Source organism: Pinus tabuliformis, chromosome 4_1 (assembly GCF_031772625.1).
Source record: "Pinus tabuliformis cultivar Carrire ecotype Pingquan chromosome 4_1, CPIR1, whole genome shotgun sequence".
NCBI lineage: Eukaryota > Viridiplantae > Streptophyta > Pinopsida > Pinales > Pinaceae > Pinus > Pinus tabuliformis.
The window spans coordinates 473,603,062-473,626,330 of NC_142303.1; the positions used below are offsets into that span (position 1 = coordinate 473,603,062).

Genomic DNA, 23,269 nt, shown 5'->3' on the forward strand with positions numbered 1-23,269 from the left:
ATGGCCCTAATTTGCCATTGACCCTTCATGTTTAATGAAGGATGATATGTAAATATTATTTTTGTGCTCATGAATTTTGGATTGAAAACTTTCTGAATAGTAGTGAAAGCATTTCTCATACGTTGGCATACAACATGTAATTTTCTTATTTTTTAATGAAAATTACACTTTTTCCTTTAGAAAAAAATCCATTTAGAATTTGTACAAAATATGTCAAATTTGGTTTCACCTGAACCTTAGTTAAAACTACCCCGTGGTCTAACAGATTTTTATTTTATTTTTATTTTTTATTTATTTATTTATTTTTTTCCCTTAAAATTATGGAAATTTTTGTAACATTTTGATAAATTTTGGTAAAGATTTTTGTAAATAAATTTTTTTGATGGTAGTGAATCCATTTCCATAATCAAAAACATGATTCAGACAGTAAGATTTAATTATTGGGGGTTTTCGCAATGCATTATATTAGATATCATTTTTTGGGATTCAATTGCTTTAAGTAAGTCATTCATCTATGACTATTTCCATGAGTGCTGGTCATAATTGACTAATTCCTCAAGGGGTTTTCGCAATGCATTATATCAGATATCATTTTTTGGTATTCAATTGTTTTAAGTAAGTCATTCATCTATGACCATTTCTATGAGAGGTAGTCATAATTGACTAATTTCTCATGATTTTTGAATAGTCCATTTAACACTCATTGCACTTGTGATGCTCACAGAGATGAAGAAGTGGAATTGACACTGGTGAACTAAATGGCATAGCGTAAATCACCCCTCTGAGCATCAACATCACCCAATGCAATGAGTGCTAAATGAACTATTCAAAAATCATGAGAAATTAGTCAATTACTACTACCACTCACAGAAATAGTCATAATGAATGATTTAATTAACAGAGTTGAAACACTAAAATTTGTTAAAATTTTTTTGCCAAACCACTTTTAACTTTTAACCATTGAGTCAATACGTTCACCTAAATAGACTTGTCCAAAACTAACACCAGATGACTAACATGTCAATTTCCTCCGCTTCGGTGGACTTGTCCAAAACTCACACCACATAACTAGCTTAATTGACACGTGGCAGTACCATTTGACAGTACTGTTTGTACGGTAATCAATGGGGCCGTTTCCAGAGACCTCCTTTTCAGTCCTGTTCCACGCATTTTTTATTTAAATATTATTTGCATCATAATTAGACGGCAGTTACACCAGGGATCGCCTGCGTGAGGCAGTTGGTTGTTTCCTCAAATATATTATTAAACAAAAATAAAAGAAAAATTTGATAAGTAAAATGTTAATGTTATGAGTGATTGATTAGATGTCTTGTTCGGATTGTATTGCAGTGAGAGATGTGAAAAAATATTATATTCAAAAAATTGTTTGGGTTTTTGAGTCCAACCTTTCACAATGTTCTTCGATTTTGTCTTTTTACTTTTTTATTGTTATTTTCAACTTTAGTTGGTTGGCTGTTCATTTACATTTGTTTTTGTTGGTTTTTACGGAAAAGAAAATATATTTCACTTACTCGTAATTTAACGAGTTGGAGGAGTAAGTATGGCAAGGATTTTTGTAAATCCAAGTTATAGTTGTTAAACTTCAAAATTTTAGGTGTCTTAGGCGTTTTTGATGGTGCTATCCATTTCTACCATCAAAAACACGATTCAAACACTGACTCTACAAGAATTTTTGAAATTTTTTTGCGCAGATTCTGACCACTTTTAACCATTCCGGCAATTCTTCCGCCTCCTTAAACAACTCCACTTATGTTGAAGTGAAATTATTTTATGTTAAACTATATGTTCTAGTTTATGTTTTATTTTTTAAGTTTATTATATTGGATTTAGAAGATATATGTTTTATTTTTAAAGTTTATTACACTGGATTTAAAATATAGGTTTATTAATTTAGTTTAAAAAAATATTAGTTTATTATTTAGATTTATTATTTTTAGAATTAAGTTTTAGGTTTTATTATTTAAGTTTCGAGTTGTTTTTAGTGTGATTTTTTGGAAGTTTTTCCGGTCTAATTTCTTTAAAATCCCTCTAGAATTTATTGAAATCACAAATTTGATGTGTAAACCCTGCACAATCGAAGTATCTTAGAGGTTTTTCATTATGTTAAATTTATATATAGAATCAAAAAACTAGTTTAAATAACACAAATCAAGATTTCAGCTCAAATTTTTTCGACCGGATTCTGCTACCAAAAAAATCCAAAAAATCACACTAAAACAATTCCTTTAAATTTTAAATTGGTTTATTTCAAATTTTATTACTTTAGCTTTTATTAATTCAAAATTATAATAATAATAAATTTTAAATTATTGTTTTAGCTTTGATAATAATAACACTCAACACGTTTTCCGTCTCTATATATCTGCTGGCACTTACATCAAACAATCTCATCCCGCAGACATTCACTTCCACAACTCTAGTAGCTACCGCTCTGTGATTCTGATTTCAAATCCTCTCTCTACTTCCTCCCTTGAGAGACTTCAAACTTTACCAGCACGTCCTCAGTGCGACTCCCCTGCAAAATCTTGCAATGACTAAACCCTCGCGAAACCAGAACTGCCACCGCAGTCCCAACCGCTGCTCCCTGAAGTCGCGGCACTTCAAGGGAATCCGGATGAGAAAATGGGGGAAATGGGTGTCGGAAGTTCGAATTCCCAATTCCAGTGGCAGAATTTGGTTGGGCTCCTACGACACCCCGGAAAAAGCTGCCCGTGCATATGACTTTGCCGTGTATTGTCTCAGAGGGTCCAAGGCCAAGCTCAATTTTCCCCACTCTCCGCCGAAATTTTCTTGCGCTTCATTTCTATCACCGCAGCAAATTCAAACCGCGGCGGCCAAGTTCGCCGCAGAAGAATTCGGGCTTCTTTCCGAAAATGGCGCGGCATCCTCATCATATGGTTTGGAAAAGGAATATGACATTAATAGCGAACAGATTACTTGGGAGCAGGGTGCGACATTTGGGGATTCAGTAGCATTTGAAAGTATGGAGAATGGCGGATCTTTCAACTTAGAGGATCTTCCTCCGTTGGATGTGTTAATGGAAAATTTTGGGATTCCCTTCCAGCTGCCAGAAGACTGGGAGCTGGGGATTTTCTAATTTTCTTTTTCCGCTGCAGAAATTCTACCATGAGAATTTAATTCAATTATTTTATTATTTGAGAAATTAATTTAATTCAATTATTTTATTATTTGAGAAATTTATGGGATTGGTGATTTCATACCTCTTCTGGAAATGAGAAGCTTAGCGGTCGGTCCCTCGAAATAAACCTTCGGATTGGCAGTGTCCTTATGTTTCACGGTTGTTTTGATAATTATTTGGTTGTGTATGACTGATGTCTGAATATATATATATATATATCTGTGTGGGGTCGGAAAAATTTGGTAGTTATCGCTCTGAGAACACAGTTTTGCAATCAGATATATACTTGGGGATGGCAAAATTTGGGGTGGTTACCACTATGAGAACAACACAGTTGTGTAAATGGAATTGTAAGTATTTTTGTAAATCCAAGTTATAATTGTTAAACTTCAAAATTTTAGGTGTTTTGGACATTTTTGATGATGCTGAATCCATTTCCACCATAAAAATATGATTAAAAACTGCCTCTACAAATTTTTTTGAAATTCTTTTATCCAAAATCAAACCCTTTTAACTATCCAAACAATTCCTACATAACTATTAAAAAATGTTAACAAGAAGGTGGGCTCCACTCCTGGCACGCTCATTCGAATATTCGAATACAATCAGAATACATAAAAAACGATGAGACTTGAATGGATATATCCCATAATAATAAATTTTTAACGTATATATTTGTAAATCGTTACTTGGATTGTGTGTTCACGCGACTCACCATAGAAATGGTTTTGGAAGGAAGGAATTGTTTTAGTTAAAAGTGGTTGGAATTTGGGTTAAAAATTCAAAAAAATTTACTATAATTGAATCATGTTTTTGATGGTGGAAATAGATTCAGCACCATCAATAATCTATGAGGCACCTAAAATATTGAAATTTAACAACTATAACTTGTATTTAGAAAATTTGCTGCCTCATTTTATCAAAATATGACGGGAATTTTCATGATTTTAAGGGCCAAAAAACAGTCAAGCTAGACTATTGCTATAATTATTTGTAAAATTTTGGATAACAAAAATTTTCCACAATTGGGAAATATAATTATTTGTAAAATTTGAGATAATGGAATTTCTGACAATCAAGAAATATAATTATTCTTAAAATTTGGGATAATTTAAAAATATTAATGAAATTGTAATTTTAAATATATAAAAGAATGGAGTATTTAAAAAAAAAAATATTTCTTTTAACAAAATTATATTTTAATAATTGATATTTATAATTTGGTTAGTTTAGCAATTATAACTGTTTAGTAAAGAAAAAAAAATCATTTTAGCAATTTTATTTTAAAATAATAATAATAATAATAATATTTTCAATTGGGTTAATTTATTTGTAAATATTTTAAATTTTTTTTTTTTTAAATTATTGTCATATTAATATTATGAATGTAAAAATAGAGGAGGTTTGTCTTGCAAAACAAATTTTACAAGGAGATATGTGTTCTTATTTATGTTTAACAGAAAATTGATATCTAACATTATAAATTATATTAATAACCAAAAATACATTTCAATATCAATTCTAAATAAAATATTTTAATATCCACTTATATATATATATATATATATATATATATATATATATATATATATATCAAACAAAAGGGAAATATAAATAATTGAAGGTTAAAAAAATATAAATTAGTTTCTTTATTTTTTATAGGAGAGATGTGTAATACTTATAATATTTAAATAGACTCTCAAAATAGCATTTTAAAATATTAATAACAAAAAAATTATTTCAATGCAAATTATAAATAAAATATATGAATATTGACTTTATGGAATTTATATATAAAGAGAGAAAATATAAATAGAGAAAGAGTGTTTAAAACGTTTTAATTGTGTATTGTCAATATAAAGAAAATGTGTAATTTTTTTTAATGTTTAAGATAGAGTTGATAGCTGACCTAATTACTTTTGGGATTAATATGGAATTGAAAAATTATATAATTTTTTTCATATTCAATATAAAGTTGACAAGTAATACATACATAAAGAACAAATAACTTCATTTGAATTATAAATTTTTCATATATCTAAAAATATAACGTCGCATTGTGACAAACATTGTTTCAATATGAAAATCAATCATTGTCTCAACCATGGTCCAATGTTACATTATGAAAAAGATTGTCTCAATATGATAATCATGGTCAACGATGGTCAATCATGGTAAACCTTGGTCAAGCATGGTCAACCATGTTTTATAAAGTCAAACATGGTTATCCATGGTCAATCATGCTCAACCATGGTCGAACGCCACATTGTGACAACAAATATCTTTATATGAAAATAAAAAATGGTTAAGCATGGTCAACTGTGGTCCAGTGTCGCATTGTGACAAGGATTGTCTCTATATGAAAATCAACCATGGTCAACCATGTTTATTTTAGTGTTTACAATATTTATCTTAGGGTTTATATATCTTGGGTTTATAATATTAGTCCCTTGGGTTTAATAACAATCCACTGGGTTTATAATATCAATCATGGTCAGCCATGGTCAATCATAGCCAACCATGGTCAATCCTGAACAACCAAGTTTCTTTTAGTGTTTACAATATTTACCTTAGGGTTTATATACCTTGGGTTTAATATTATTCGCTTGGGTTCATAATCCCTTGGGGTTTTAGTATTAATCCCTAGGGTTAACTATTCTCTTAGGTTTATAATATCAATCCTTTGGGTTTATTATTCCCTTTGGTTTATAATATATATATATCATGGTCAACCATGGTCAATCATTGCCAACCATGGTCAACCATGGTCAAATGTCTCGTTTCGACAAAGATTGCCTCAACATGAAAATCAGCCATGGTCAATAAACATGGTCACATTGTGTCAAAGATTGTCTCATGGTCTAACGTCAAATTGTGAAAACCATACTCAATCTTGGTCCAATGTCGCATTCTGACACAGATTGTCTCAATATGAAAATCAACCATCGTGAACCATCATCAATCATGGTCAGCCATAGTAAACTAGGCTCCATTGTCACATTGTGAGAAATATTCTCTCAATTTGAAAATCAATCATGGTGAACCATGGTCCAACATCACATTGTGATAAGGATTGTCTCAATATGAAAATCAACCATGACCAACCATGTTTATTTTAGTGTTTATAATATTTATCTTAAGGTTTATATACCTTTGCTTTATAATATTACTCTCTTTGGTTTAATATTATTCAACGAAGGCCAACCATGTTTTATAAAATCAATTGCGGTCAACCATGGTTAATTAGGGTTAACCATTGGCCAACGTCACATTATGACAAAGATTGTTTCAATATGAAAATCAATCATTTTCTCAACCATGGTACAACGTCGCATTATGACAAAGATTGTCTCAATATGATAATCATGGTCATCGATGATCAACCTTGGTTAAGCATGGTCAACCATGTTTTATAAACTCAAACATGTTCATCCATGGTCAATCATTCTCAACCTAGTTGCACATAGCATTTTGACAAAAATTGTATTGATATGGAAATCAACCATGGTTAAGCATGTCAACTGTGGTCCCACATCGCTCTGTCACAAGGATTGTCTTTATATGAAAATCAACCGTGGTCAACCATGGTCAACCATTTTTATTTTAATGTTTACAATATTTTTCTTAGGGTTTATATACCTTGGATTTATAATATTAGTCCCATGTGTTTAATAATATTTCCTTGGGTTCATAATCCCTTAAGGTTTTAGCATTAATCCCTTGGGTTTATTATTCCCTTCGATTTATCCCTTGGGTTTATAATATCAATCATGGAAACCATGGTCAATCATAGCCAACCATGGTTAATCATGGGAAACCATGTTTATTTTAGTGTTTACAATATATATCTTAGGGTTTATATACCTTGGGTTTATAATATTGGTCCCTTAGGTTTAATATTATTCGCTTGGGTTCATAATCCCTTGGGTATTTAGCATTAATCCCTAGGGTTAATTATTCCCTTGGTTTTATAATAAAAATCCCTTAGGTTTATAATATCAATCATGGAAACCATGGTCAATCATAGTCAACCATGGTCAATCATGGGAAACCATGTTTATTTTAGTGTTTACAATATTTATCTTAGGGTTTATATACCTTGGGTTTATAATATTCGTCCCTTGGGTTTATAATATTAGCCCCTTGGGTTTAATATTATTCGCTTGGGTTCATAATCCCTTGGGGTTTTAGTATTAATCCCTAGTGTTAATTATTCCCTTGGGTTTATAATATCAATCCTTTGGGTTCATTATTCCCTTTGGTTTAAAATGTATATCAGGGTCAACCATGGTCAATCATAGCTAACCATGGTCAAATGTCGCATTTCGACAAAGATTGTATCAATATGAAAATCAGTCATGGTCAACCATGGTCACATTGTGTCAAAGATTGTCTCATGGTCCAACGTCACATTGTGACAACCATGGTCAACCTTGGTCCAACGTTGCATTCTGACACAAATTGCCTCAATATGAAAATCAACCATCGTGAACCATCGTCAATCATGATCAACCATGGTAAACCACGATCCATTATCACATTGTGAGAAAGATTCTCTCGATTTGAAAATCAAACATGGTCAACCATGGTCCAACTTCACATTGTGCCACGGATTGTCTCAATATGAAAATCAACCATGGTAAACCATGTTTATTTTAATGTTTATAATATTTATCTTAGGGTTTATATACCTTGGCTTTATAATATTGTGAAAAAGATTGTCTCGATATGAAAATCGACCATGGTCCGATGTCGCATTACGATAAGGATTGTCTCAATATGAAATCAACCATGGTCAACCATGTTTATTTTAGTGTTTATAATATTTATCTTAGGGTTTATATACCTTGGGTTTATATTTGTATCCCTTGCACTTAATATTATTCCTTTGGATTCATAATCCCTTGGGGTTTTAGTATTAACCCCTTGGGTTTATTATTTCCTTGGGTATATGATATCAATCCCTTATGTTTATTATTCCACTGGGTTTATAATATCAACCATGGTCAATCATAGCCAAGCATGGTCAATCATGGTCGAATGTCACATGTGACAAAGATTGTCTCAATATGGAAATCAACCATGGTCAACTATGGTCCAACGTCGCATTGTGACAAAGATTGTCTCGATATGAAAATCAATCGTGGTTAACCATGGTCGAGCGTCACATTGTGACAAGCGTTGTCTCAATATGGAAATCAAACATGACCAACCATGTTTATTTTTTGGTTTAGAATATATATCTTGTGGTTTATATACCTTGGGTTAATACTTTTTATCCCGTGGGTTTATTATTCGCTTGGGTTTATAATAACAATCCCCTAGGTTTATTAATATAAGGGTTCATATTCCCATGACTCAATATTATTCCTTTAGGTTTATTATCAGTCATGGTCAACTATGGTCAACCATAGTCAACCATGGTCAGTCATGGCCAACCATTTTCTACCATGTTTTATAAATTCAACCATGGTCAACTATTGTCCAACGTCGTACTATAACAAATATTGTCTCAATATGAGAATCAAACGTGGTCAATCATGGTCCAATGTCGCATTGTTACAAAGATTTTATCAATTTGAAAATCAATCATGGTCAAGCATGGTCAACAATGGTCTAACATCACATTGTGACAAGGATTGTCTCAATATGAATATCGACCATGGTTAACCATATTTATTTTAGTGTTTATAATATTTGTCTTAGGGTTTATATACCTTGGCTTTATAATATTAGTCCCTCTGGTTTAATATTATTCAATGAAGGTCAACCCTGTTTTATAAAATCAATTGCGGTCAACCATGGTTAATCAAGGTCAACCAATGGCAAACATCGCATTGTGACAAACATTGTTTCAATATGAAAATTAATCATTGTCTCAACCATGGCCCAACGTCACATTATGAAAAAGATTGTCTCAATAGGATAATCATGGTCAGCGATGGTCAATCATGGTCAACCTTGGTCAAACATGGTTAACCATGTTGTATAAAGTCAAACATCGTCATCCATGGTCAATCATGCTCAACCATGGTCGAATGTCGCATGGTGAAAAAAATTATCTTGATATGAAAATCAACCATGGTCAACCATGTTTATTTTAGTGTTTACAATATTTATCTTAATAGGGTTTCTTGGGTTTATAATATTAGTCCCTTGGGTTTAATAATATTCCCTTGGGTTCATAATCCCTTGGGTTTATAATAACAATCCCTTGGGTTTATTATTGCCTTGGGTGTATAATAACAATCCCTTGTGTTTATAATATCAATCATGGTCAACCATGGTCAATCATAGCCAACCATGGTCAATCATGGGCAACCATGTTTATTTTAGTGTTTACAATATTTATCTTATGGTTTATATATCTTTGGTTTATAACATTAGCCCCTCGAGTTTAATATTATTCACTTGGGTTCATAATCCCTTGGGGTTTTATTATTAATCCCTAGGGTTAATTATTCCCTTGGGTATATAATATCAATCCTTTGGGTTTATTATTCCCTTTGGTTTATAATTACGCCGTAAGGCGTTTCCATTTGAAATGGACTCTCCTGTGATCCGCGCTGTCTTGGTTATTCACCATTCGATTTAGTGTTAGACGATTAAAAACTTTACTGCCGTTGATCTCATAACTGACTCTCCACCTGTCAAACTACTCCTGAGAAAGCAACCTCTGGCTTGCGCTGTCATGGTCTCTCCGGCGGCGATTCATTCCTTCGGTGTGTCTCGCCTGATTATACTTTGCCTTCTGCTTATATATACCATTCATCCGTACTGGATCTCTCATGCAATGTTTCAGTTCCCATCTAACTACGTGTTTTGCGGAATATCATCAATTTTCCTTGCAAATCTCGCCTCGATCTGGTGCGGTTGTTATATAATTCCATGATGTCTAACGCCAACAGATTGGCCGTTATCGGTTTGTTTCTTGCATCGCTCCATCTCTTTTGTCTTCAACCTTCCTGCTCTATGCGTACGTTATCTCAACGCCATGCTATGCACGACAGTCGTGGAGAGAAGAATATGAGGGAATTGAATAGCAGATCACCTCGAAAACTGAACGATATAGCGGGCAGAGTTATAGTGGTAGCCAAGGAAAAGGGCAATGGCGATTTTACAACAGTGCAGGACGCCATCAATGCAGTTCCAGCCAACAACACGAACTCGATCTTAATTCTTGTCAAACCCGGCATTTATAAGTAAGTAACTGATGAACCCGCTGAGTTTCTTTGAAAAATATGACTCGAAATGTTATAGATTTACCAGAGAACGGATGCTTGTATGCGGCATACATTTAAGCAGTCATTTGGGTTCCAATTTCTTTTCAGGGCTTCCTAACCATTTAGGAATATTGCTCAGATTAAAGTTTGCCATGCAAAATCCTGTTGTACAGGAGTATAGAATCGTGTTTGGCGACATGCATCATACAATATTGGTAGCTGTGATTTTAAATATAGGCACTGATTTTCAGTGAGCAGGAAATTAATTTTAGGTAAGCATTTCCAATAGGTTCATAAAATTATGTGCCCCCACGGTATTCTGTTGGAAATAGTAGGAAAGCTATGAGATTATGTGGGCCTGTATTATACCAAGGAAACTGGTGAACCCACTGCAAAGTATTGTATCTCAAATAAAGATGAATGTAAAGAAGATTAAAGGAAATTAATAACATCCACTGTCTCAAACCTCTTGTATGTTTTGGAATGCTTGTCTAGCTCTATGTTCTTCAGCAGGGATAATAAAGAGTTATCTACATGTTTCATTTATCCTTAGTGAATCTCGATGCAGATTGGAAGATCTTATGTAGCATCCAAGTTGAATGATTATCCACAATTCCAAGCTGTTTCTATAGCAACTCGAAGATCGAGGTTTAAGGTCTCAGACTCTTTCCCTGCTTTCTATCAATTAATGTAGCTGGAAGTGAACTGCTCTGATTGTTTCTGGTTTTAAATAGAAGGATGATACATGTTTGAGTTTATTCCTTTCTTCATGTGGAGTTCTTTGGTATTGACCTTTGTTCAGGAACCTTTATAAATAGCTTTTTTGGTTTTTTGTTTTTATATTTAGTAATAGGACAGAGATATTGCAGGCTTTGATACAAGTGTGCGAAACTTAATGCTTGGAAAAGGCAGATCATCCAGGAGCTGAACTTCTGAGGGATGTTCAAATCCAGAGTCCACAATTGCTCGAAGGAGCTCTGGCTTCAGTAGGAAATCCCACATAACCTTTCTTGGAGGCTTCATCAGTGGCAAAATGTTCCTCCAATGCTTGTGCGTCCAATTCCTCTTCTTCATGGTCCAGGAGCTCTTCATTATAAATCTCTTCCTTCAACTCTTCCACATTGTCTACTCCTTGTTTTTCCATTTTCACTAAAAATATGAAGCACAAGCGCAGCTTTATGCTATTTAGCAGAAGAGGTTTTATTGCTGTAAAAGATGAAATAATGATGCAGAAAACCAGCCATGTGTGTCTCAAAGCACTCTTAGAAATTATATAAACCAGCCATGTGTGTCTCAAAGCACTCTCAGAAATTATATAAATTAAGGTTCAACAGACATACCCATCTCATTCAAATTCACTTTTGTTGTTTGAACTTTATACGTCATCCTCTTTGTCCAACCTCTTTCTATAATGTATCTTGTAGGAAGCTTCAAATTATTAAAATTGTTAAAGTGTAATCATTAATGACAATGATTGATGTTAGAAGAGAATCTTGTGGAATTTCTTATTAGACTTTCAATTTTCTATACTTTATATATGTAGTAAGTCATAGATCTAACTGTATGTTATTATTGTTTTGTGCTATGTTTATCTTTGAATTTCAGATTGGGGGTGGATACCTATTTGGGCTGCCAATTGGTTTCATCGCTGATTCCATTGGATCTACAATGGGTTGTACAGCTGCCTTCATCGTTGGAAAAACGGTTGTCTCTAATTTCTAATCTTCATTTTTCTTGGAGATTTTTTTTCATATTTGTATTTTTTCTCTTTTATAACTCATACAAATTGTTACACTGACTATTTCGCTTTTGTATAGTGATATGCATGATTTTTAATAATGGAAGAAAAGACTAATTGTTGCCACAAAAGAAACACGTAAATGGAGTTGAAATTCTCCTATAATTGTTCTAGTTGGGAAAAAAATACTTTCTGATGTGCCCAATGATGAAGTAGCAATGCACATAGCTACTATATAATTTCAACTTCAGGGCTTCCTAACCATTTAGGCATATTGCTCAGATTAAAGTTTGCCATGCAAAATCCTGTTGTACAGGAGTATAGAATCGTGTTTGGCGACATGCATCATACAATATTGGTAGCTGTGACTCTAAATATAGGCACTGATTTTCAGTGAGCAGGAAATTGATTTTAGGTAAGCATTTCCAATAGGTTCATAAAATTATGTGCCCCCACGGTATTCTGTTGGAAATAGTAGGAAAGCTATGAGATTATGTGGGCCTGTATTATACCAAGGAAACTGGTGAACCCCCTGCAAAGTATTGTATCTCAAATAAAGATGAATGTAAAGAAGATTAAAGGAAATTAATAACATCCACTGTCTCAAACCTCTTGTATGTTTTGGAATGCTTGTCTAGCTCTATGTTCTTCAGCAGGGATAACAAATAGTTATCTACATGTTTCATTTATCCTTAGTGAATCTCGATGCAGATTGGAAGATCTTATGTAGCATCCAAGTTGAATGATTATCCACAATTCCAAGCTGTTTCTATAGCAACTCGAAGATCGGGGTTTAAGGTCTCAGACTCTTTCCCTGCTTTCTATCAATTAATGTAGCTGGAAGTGAACTGCTTTGATTGTTTCTGGTTTTAAATAGAAGGATGATACATGTTTGAGTTTATTCCTTTCTTCATGTGGAGTTCTTTGGTATTGACCTTTGTTCTGGAACCTTTATAAATAGCTTTTTTGGTTTTTTGTTTTTATATTTAGCAATAGGACAGAGATATTGCAGGCTTTGATACAAGTCTACGAAACTTAATGCTTGGAAAAGGCAGATCATTTCCAGAAAGAACGAAAAAAAAACACACACGAATATAGAAAAACAAGTCTAAAGTGTTTCTTGGCTAAGAATGCAATTAAATTGGAGGCAGAAGGTTACTATAAATTTTTCAACTTTGAAACTGTATGCTAAGTAGTTTGGAAATGTAGGTCCAGGATAGTTTCTGCTTTTCAGTGCTTTGTTCTCTCATTCAAAGCAATTATGCATTACCTTAAGTGAGGTAAATGCAAATGGAAGACATAATGTCTAGTGTAATTCTAGAATGACTTCATTTGATTTAGCTTTTAAGAATACTTTAATTTTCATGAGGTGTACTGGTGCTTATTACCAATTGACAAAAAACACTTTCTTGCAACTGATATGAGTTGTAATGATTTCCTTTCCTCACAACTATAAGGGATTATTCATTGAGAACTGGTTTAATAAGGTTCATGCAACATGCCTGAAATGTTGAAACTATCCATGAAAGTGATTATAGATTTTCAAAGTCTTAATCATTGTTACATTTATTGTTATCGTCAATTTATCGCTGGGGGTCTGAAATTTAAATTATTAGCAATATTAGGAATTTTGGATTCCCTCAAATCTGAGGGTTTTGTTTTGCCATTCAGTACCCGCAAACAACTTTTCTCTCAGCTACTCCGCCGAGCCCTTAACGCCAATTCCGTTGTCGAGGCCCAGAGTTTGGTGGATTACGCCAAATGCATTGTAGATTTCAGTTTTCATGCCCTCAGGGAAGCAATGTTCGAATTAGGGTTTGGCAAATCCTCGAATGAGAAGATGCTTTATGTTGTGGAGGAGAAGATTTGCAGCTCCATTTTCGATCAAGATCATCTTTTAGAGGTATTTAATTTACCTCATTTAAGGTTCAGGATTGAATTTTAAAGTTCAGTAGAGATCGACCAGGTTCGTGATTCATATCTTAGAATTTAAACTGCAATGATAGGTTGGGGTTCATGATTTCGGTTTTAAGGATCCATTAACATCGTGTTTAGAGTATAAATGATGTATTTTAAATTGCATATCTGACTTAGGAGTCTAGGGTTTAGACTTGAGAATGCCAACAGCAAACGGCTCTGTTCTAGAGTGCAGGTTTTAGATTTTATAATTCGAAGGTAGCCGAGTGTTAACGTTTAGGATTTATTATTAAAAATGGGGGTTTAGGGTTTAGCGTTTAACGTTTATGTTCAGAAGTTAATGGTTATTTCATTTTGGTGATTTTTAGTATGTGCTGGAGAAAGAGGCAAAGGAGGAGGAGGAAGCTTTGATGAAGTCTAGACTAGAAATTTATATTGGAAATGGATTGCAATCTAAAGATTCAGAGACCAGGTTGTTGGCACTTAAATTGGCATGCTCCTGCTGCTTCAATTCCAGACTCATTTTTTTCAGGCTTCTACCTATATTTGAGACGGCACTCTATCATGAGGATTGTTCCATGCGTGAATACGTGCTGGCATGTCTGATGGATTTGATCTTTATCCACCATTCAACTATTCGTTTACAAACTGTCTTCCATTTTATTTCCCCCTTCTTGTATGCTCCAACACCTACCCTTCAGCTTGCGGCTGTTATTGGTTGCGGTAAGTTTTGTTCATCTGTGTCTAGAATACATTTGTTTTGATGCCACATTTTTGTGCCTCTTTCTTCTACATACTTATTTTGTTTTTTTGGGTTTGATAGCCTAGGTATAGGATCTGCTTTGGCATCCTACTTGTTTTTATATTGATGTGCTTTTAAAGTCCGATTTACCTGCTTTTATGTTCATTGGTTTCAGATTAATAAAATAGAAGAAAACACGCATGGCTCTCATAGAAAAACCAAATATGTCTTAGTCGTGGATAAGACTGAAATTGTGATGGTCTGTCTACAAATGCATTGATGGCCATTGTTCCTTTCAATTTTATGAATCTGCTGTGTTTTTATGAACAAAAAACAAAACCAGACCATGCCAAAACTGAGATGAATGAGAAGGATAATTATTGCAGACACCAGAGCAGATTTCAATGGCCATGATGGCATGTATGTTGATGCTTCTATATGTGCTGGGAGTGCCTTGATATCAACTGCAAAATGTTCTTGAACCTGCTTCAGCACATCCTCCTTTGATGAAGAAGCAGAAGAAACAAAGGTAATTGCAAGACCTTTGTGCCAAACCGTCCAGCCCTTCCAACCCTGTGCAAATAAGTATCTACAGACTCAGGCATGTCATAGTTGATAACAATATTAACTCTTTCAATGTCAATTCCCCTGCCTACCAGATCAGTTGCAACCAGAAGCCTCTTATTCCCCTCCTTGAAACTTTTATATCTCATCAGTCTTTCATCCTGCTGCATTCTAGAATGAATGCAGGTACAAGGAAAGCTGCACCCCACCAGCAACTTAGATAGCTCAGAAGCCCTTTTCACACTCTTCACAAATATAACCACCTGGTTGAAATCCAGGACATCCAGCAAATCAGTCAGCTTCTTGTTCTTTTCTAGCTCAACCAATTTTATATAGTGCTGAACTAGACCATGAAGTGTGAGCTTGGCCTCATCATCAACATATATCTCCATAGGATCCTGCATGAATTTTTTGCAGACAGGCCTGATTTCCTTGCTCAGTGTGGCTGAAAACATCATGACCTGCTTGTCATGAGGGGTCATCTTGAAAATGGCCTGTACATCTCTCCTCATGTCCAAAGATTCCAGCATTTTGTCACATTCATCCAGAATAAAATGCCTGATATTTCTCAGACTGAGATCCTTGTCTTTTGCCAATGCCAGAATCCTTGCAGGGGTCCCAACAACTATTTGGGGGGATTCATTTTTTAATATTGCCTTGTGAGTTTTGATAGGCAGGCCTCCATAGAATACAACAACCTTCAATTCTTTCAGATGAGTCATAAACCTCTCAAATTCATGGCATATCTGGTATGCCAATTCTCTAGTATGGCACAAAACTAGGGCAGAGACTTGGCCTTCTGTGGGTTCGATCTGCTGCAGAGTTGAAAGCACGAAAACTGCTGTTTTCCCCCATTCCAGATTTGGCCTGGCAGAGTACATCCATGCCCAGAATCGCCTGAGGAATGCACTCGTGTGGAACTTATGAGGGATGTTCAAATCCAGAGTCCACAATTGCTCGAAGGAGCTCTGGCTTCAGTAGGAAATCCCACATAACCTTTCTTGGAGGCTTCATCAGTGGCAAAATGTTCCTCCAATGCTTGTGCGTCCAATTCCTCTTCTTCATGGTCCAGGAGCTCTTCATTATAAATCTCTTCCTTCAACTCTTCCACATTGTCTACTCCTTGTTTTGCCATTTTCACTAAAAATATGAAGCACAAGCGCAACTTTATGATGAAATAGCAGAAGAGGTTTTATTGCTGTAAAAGATGAAATAATGATGCAGAAAACCAGCCATGTGTGTCTCAAAGCACTCTCAGAAATTATATAAATTAAGGTTCAACAGACATACCCATCTCATTCAAATTGGTGACAACTTCATAGGGTGATATTTAAAGTACATTTGAGAGAACTGCCTTTTCTGGCTATGTTGGTTATGTTTTCCACCAACCCTGCATCAACCACACTAATTAAATGTCATGTAGTCACTATTACATTTCAATTGGTGACAAATTCATAGGGTGATATTTAAAATACATTTGAGAGAACCACCTATAAGTTGTATGAAAGCTGACTTAGCAGTCTTTGGTTCCCTACCAAAGATTGTAACTATTAGTGCCAAGTGCTCTCAACTTTCTCCATGGTAGACGCTTCAAGGGTTGCATTGCACTAATAGATTTCAAAACTTTGTGACGAGGCTTGATTCTAAACTCTAAACTACACAACATGAGATTATAATGTGTTAAAAGAAACTTTGAACAAAATAGTCCATGATTTTCTGCACTTTACAACCCACAATGCAACAGAAATGATGGCATTGATTTAAGGACTTTGCCTTTGTAAAGGCCTGAAAATAAGCAGAAATATCCAAGTAGAAGTAGAAGAGAAAATTGTTAATTGAAGTTAGAGGAGGAAAGGTTCTTCTAAATTTAGAAGTGCAATAAATTTGGTAGAAGAACTGGCATATGAAGGTAAGGCATATGAACAGAAAACAAAACCAGACCATGCCAAAACTGAGATGAATGAGAAGGATAATTATTGCAGACACCAGAGCAGATTTCAATGGCTATGATGGCATGTATCAGTATGTTGATGCTTCTATATGTGCTGGGAGTGCCTTGATATCAACTGCAAAACGTTCTTGAACCTGCTTCAGCACATCCTCCTCTGATGAAGAAGCAGAAGAAACAAAGGTAATTGCAAGACCCTTTGTGCCAAACCGTCTAGCCCTTCCAACCCTGTGCAAATAAGTATCTGCAGACTCATGCATGTCATAGTGGATAACAATATTAACTCTTTCAATGTCAAATCCCCTGCCTACCAGATCAGTTGCAACCAGAAGCCTCTTATTCCCATCCTTGAAACTTTTGTATCTCATCAGTCTTTCATCCTGCTGCATTTCAGAATGAATGCAGGTACAAGGAAAGTTGCACCCCACCAACAGCTTGGATAGCTCAGAAGCCCTTTTCACACTCTTCACAAATATAACCACCTGGTTGAAATCCAGGACATCAAGGACATCACGGTTTCTTCTCTATGCGATCCGGATTGCGTGATTCACATTTTCTTCAGTGATGGGAAAATTTATTAGAGGCCGAATCGCTCAAAACAGTCAAACTCCAGTAATAATCTGGCTTCAAATCCAGCAGTCAACAAAATGTCCAAAATATTATCAGAGCTGTTGTAGGATGGAACTGTATGAAGTCGGTTTTCTGTCAAATTGTTTATGCATACAAGATTATTGTAAATGCCACCATCTTACATCTTATTTTTGCCCATTCGTTTATGGGAGTCACGATTGTTCTTATGTGTCAGATGCATGACCTCAATTGGTAAAATTTGTGTACCTGATTCTTATTGAAGTTAATGTTAAAATGTCTCAACTTTGAAACTACTTCTACGCTTATCGCCACCTCTCTGAAGTTTGAAAGGCAAAAATAGCGCATGAATAATGTGAATAGATTCACAGAAGATATGTAGACTCTTTCTCGTTGAATATAATATATTATTTGAGGTATGACTAAAGGGAACAAACATTACATTTAGCTTGTTTGACAGTTAAGACTTCTTTTACACTTGTCATCTCCCTGAAGTTTGAAAACGCAAAAATAGTGCGTGAATAATGGAGACCAAGCCGAACAGAGAATTAACAATATATCATTGTAGCAACTTAAACTGGAAGCCACGAGTGACAAGCGCGCAAATGCATGTCTTTTATGAATAGACATTGGATTTTTTCAATTCCTGAGAGGGTTTTTCTCCGGTTAAAAGTCAGTGTGATCTCTGTCTGAATACTTTTCCCCTCTGTCTCCAGTCACACCTCCAGCAAAGTTCGATCACTGTTATGCATGCCCTGTTGGTAGCACTTGCTGTTGTGCCTATGACATGCCTTTAATGGGGATGATGTTCTTATAAATCAACTACCTAATGCAGAGATAACCGCCACTACTTCCCACGATTTTCCATTCTGTGATTTCAATGTAGGAACTTGTCTTAAGATTAGTCATCCATCATTTCTTTGTGTGCATTTTTCATTTCAAATCACCAATTCCGGCTTATGGAGGTTTAGTGTTTAGAATCAATTTACAAGTAAAAAGTTGAAATTTTGTTATTTGGAAGTGATTTGCAAATAAAAGGCTGAAATTTTGGTGTTTGGAATAGATTTGCAAGTAAAAGACCCTTGTTATAGTGTGATTGACATGTTAAAGTTCCATTTGTTTTACTTTAATTCTCACAACTCATATTTCAGGTAGCCTTTGAGGGTTTTAAGGTTTGGAGTGTTAATCTGTTGACCTTTGATACTCATCCAAGATTTATTGGTATTTACAGAGCAAGAATGATCCATTTGGAGTTCATATGCCCAAGCTTACTCATGCAAACCCACATTTTGCAACTCAAGTTGAAAGACTAGCTGCCAAACAAGATCACGGTTTCTTCTCTATGCGATCCAGATTGTATGATTCACATTTTCTTCAGTGATGGGAGAATTTATTAGAGGCTGAATCGGTCAAAACAGTCAAACTCCAGTAATATTCTGGCTTAAAATCCAGCAGTCAACAAAATGTCCAAAATATTATCAGAGCTGTTGTAGGATGGATCTGTATGAAGCCTGTTTTCTGTCAAATTGTTTATGCATACAAGATTATTGTAAATTCCACCATCTTACATCTTATTTTTGCCCATTCGTTTGAAACACAATGTTAACCACGGATTTACAGCGCACTCATGAAATAAATAAAAAATATGTATTGCAGATCAGAGAGCCAACTTGAAGGTTGAATAAAGGATCCAATGGAAGAGCTTTAGAGACTAAAACCTAAAAGAACATAATCACAATCAGAAGGTTTTTTTAAAAATATGAAAAGTGACTTGTGCAACAGTGACTTTCAGGCATAATATCTTACCTCAAGTCAGAAACTAATAATTGAAAGAAGGTAAATCCAGATAGTATGTGTGCAATTTGCTTTGTGATGCCACATACTTCATTACACTACATCAATATATATTGAATAAAGATAGACAACCATTTTTGTTTCACATTTTTTGCTCTGAATACTCAGAAAGATATCATTGCATGTAGTTTGAAGTTATGATACATACTTTCGCTTTCAACAACGTTCATTCACATGTTGATGTTGTTATTCTTCCGCACTTTATGCCTTACGGCGTTTCCTTTGCAACATCTGGTGCAAATGCTAGTATATATCATGGTCAACCATGGTCAAATGTCACATTTCGATAAAGATTGTCTCAATATGAAAACCAACCATGGTCACATTGTGTCAAAGATTGTCTCATGGTCCAATATCACATTGTGACAACCATGCTCAACCTTGGTCCAACGTCACATTCTGACACATATTTTCTTAATATGAAAATCAACCATTGTGAACCATCGTCAATCATGGTCAACCATGGTAAACCAAGGTCCATTGTCACATTGTGAGAAAGATTCTTTCTATTTGAAAATCAATCATGGTCAAGCATGGTCAAACATGGTCCAACGCCATATTGTGACAAGGATTGTCTTAATATGAAAATCAACCATGGTCAACCATGTTTATTTTAGTGTTCATAATATTTATCTTAGGGTTTATATACCTTGGCTTTATAATATTAGTCCCTTTAGTTTAATATTATTCAATGAAGGTCAACCATGTTTTATAAAATCAATTGTGGTCAACCATGGCTAATCAGGGTCAACCATTGGTCAACGTCGCATTGTGACAAAGATTGTTTCAGTATGAAATTCAATAATTTTCTCAACCATGGTCCAACGTCGCATTATGACAAATATTGTCTCAATATGATAATCATGGTCAGCGATGGTCAACCATGGTCAACCATGTTTTATAAAGTCAAACATCCATGGTCAATCATGCTCAACCATGGTCGAATGTCGCATTATGAAAAAAAATTTCTTGATATGAAAATCAACCATGGTTAAGCATGGTCAGCGATGGTCCAGCGTCACTTTGTGGCAAGGATTATCTCTATATGAAAATCAACTGTGGTCAACCATGGCCAACCATGTTTATTTTAATGTTTACAATATTTTTCTTAGGGTTTATATACCTTGGGTATATAATATTAGTCCCTTGTGTTTAACAATATTCCCTTGGGTTCATAATCCCTTGGTGTTTTAGCATTAGTCCCTTGGGTTTATTATTCCATGGGATTTATAATAATAATCCCTTGGGTTTATAATATCAATCATGGTCAACCATGGTCAATCATAGCCAACTATGGTCAATAATGGGAAACCATGGGCAACCATGTTTAGTTTAGTGTTTATAATATTTATCTTAAGGTTTATATACCTTGGGTTTATAATATTAGTCCCTTGGGTTTAATATTATTCGTTTGGATTCATAATCTCTTGGGGTTTTAGTATTAATCCACAGGGTTAATAATTCCCTTGGGTTTATATTATCAATCCTTTGGGTTTATTATTCCCTTTGGTTTATAATATATATCATGGTCAAGCACAGTCAATCATAACCAACCATGGTGAAATGTTGCATTTCGACAAAGATTGTATCAATATGAAAACTGGCCATGGTCAACCATCATCACATTGTGCTTCGGTTCAATGTCACATTGTGACAACCATGGTCAACCTTGGTCCAACGTCGCATTCTGACACATATTGTCTCAATATGAAAATCAACCATCGTGAACCATCGTCAATCATGGTCAACCAGGGTCCATTGTCACATTGTGAGAAAGATTCTCTTGATTTGAAAATCAATCATGGTCAACCATGGTCCACCATCACATTGTGACAAGGATTGTCTCAATATGAAAATCAACCATGGTCAACCACGTTTATTTTAGTGTTTATAATATTTATCTTAGTGTTTATATACCTTGGTTTTATAATATTAGTCCCTTTGGTTTAATATTATTCAATGAAGGTCAACCATGTTTTATAAAATCAATTGTGGTCAACCATGGTTAATCATGGTAAAGCATTGGCCAATGGCGCATTGTGACAAATATTGTTTCAATATGAAAATCAATCATTTTCTCAACCATGTTCCAACATCAGTTCCCGGAATCTGACCCTGCAACTCAATATCAAACTACTATAATAGCAAAGAATATCCTTTCAAAGAGCAAAGACAGATAGCCTCAAGTACTAAAGCCATTACAACTAATTTTATTACTGATTTAATGATGTAGAAACCAATTTCGTTGCCGCACCTTTAGGGACAACCTAAAATAACACCTTTAGGGACAATATACACTTAACTATACTAGCTCTATAATAGAGATAACCTAACACTCAGGAATATAGCTTATCTATAAACTTTCAAACAATTAGTGTTACTTACTTTCTTTTAATTTCAAGCTTTGCTTGAGGATATTATATCACTCATGGATGATACTTGTTGTAGCCAAGAATTTTATATGGAAGGTCAAGAAGTAGAGAACTTACAAGACCATGTTGATGCCCAAGAAGATGTTACTGTTGCTGAAGGTATAATGTCGCTTTATGAAGGGAACTTATGTGGTGATGATGATGAACATGTGAATGAGACACAATTCAGTTGTGAACCAACTGTCAATGCCATGGACACTGTCACACCTACTGAACCACATGCCAATTCTGCATGTGATATTCCCTATGAGGCGGTTGATGAAGCGAATGAAAATGAAAACTTGATTTAAAATGATAATGCAACAAGATTAAACAATGAACAATTGAGCATGCCAACCCAGGTAAGGCCACCATCATGGTTGGCAGAGGCCATGATGAATATCAACCCACATAATGTGTCTACCACCAATGTGGAAATCATGGACATGCCTTCACAACCATTAGAGTTGAACATCGAACTTGTTCATTATTTTGTGGACAATGGTTCGCTGGAAGAGTAACCTATTTAGCATGAGGTACTTGAAGAAGATAATGGGGGCCAATTAGCTGAAGCGAAGGCTGAAAGGCAAGTGTCAGATCCTAGGGAGCAAGGGGAAAATTGCAGATTACTTGGTGCATTCCTAAAGCTATTAGTAGAGAGAGTGAAGGCCTCATCAAGGCACTCAACTGCAGATTGTCTTCATTTTGGGAAGAGTTCATAGTTGCTCACATCTGAAGATTATATGAATTTATTGTTTGAGTCTAAACATAAAAAAAATGAAATTCAGGAAACTAAAAAGAGAAAGAAGGAGTTGGCTAAGGACAAGACAGATGCAAGGATTGCAGCAGCAGAATCTCGAACAAAGGAAAGGACGGAAATAAAAAAAGCAAGGGAAGATAAGAAACATCAAAAACAATTGGCAAGGTAAGAGAGGGATGCAAGAAAGGTTCAAGAAGTGTTGGAAAGAGGAGGAGGGGTGACAAGCAGGGAATTCTATGGTCCAAGCCAGTTTGAGGCAAATAGGATGATGTCTAATACACTGGACCACATTGCAGAGCACACACCATCATACCAAGAGCTGATTAACATCCAAGTCCCCCACTATTAGCTAGGGGTTCTGCCC

The 23,269-nt window shown here is 34.9% G+C and overlaps 1 protein-coding gene and 2 pseudogenes across 1 annotated transcript; 1 reads left to right on the top strand and 2 right to left on the bottom strand.

The window, feature by feature from the left end:
- Window positions 1-13,619: 13,619 nt before the first annotated feature.
- On the top strand, window positions 13,620-14,807 carry LOC149176521 (uncharacterized). Its single transcript, XM_089421502.1, has 2 exons — window positions 13,620-14,024; window positions 14,407-14,807. The coding sequence occupies exons 1-2, from the start codon at window positions 13,620-13,622 to the stop codon at window positions 14,800-14,802; spliced, it is 801 nt and encodes a 266-aa protein (XP_089277628.1). The 3' UTR covers window positions 14,803-14,807.
- A 180-nt stretch (window positions 14,808-14,987) lies between these two features.
- On the bottom strand, window positions 14,988-16,479 carry LOC149176522 (DEAD-box ATP-dependent RNA helicase 15 pseudogene; annotated as a pseudogene).
- An 884-nt stretch (window positions 16,480-17,363) lies between these two features.
- On the bottom strand, window positions 17,364-17,681 carry LOC149176523 (DEAD-box ATP-dependent RNA helicase 15 pseudogene; annotated as a pseudogene).
- Between the last annotated feature and the right edge of the window lie 5,588 nt (window positions 17,682-23,269).

Excerpts from the sequence above, each read along its gene's own strand:
- LOC149176521 (XM_089421502.1), top strand. The coding sequence starts at position 13,620 with ATGCCTGAAATGTTGAAACTATCCATGAAAGTGATTATAGATTTTCAA. Across the intron at positions 14,025-14,406 it reads ATCAAGATCATCTTTTAGAG|TATGTGCTGGAGAAAGAGGC; the intron begins GTATTTAATTTA and ends GGTGATTTTTAG.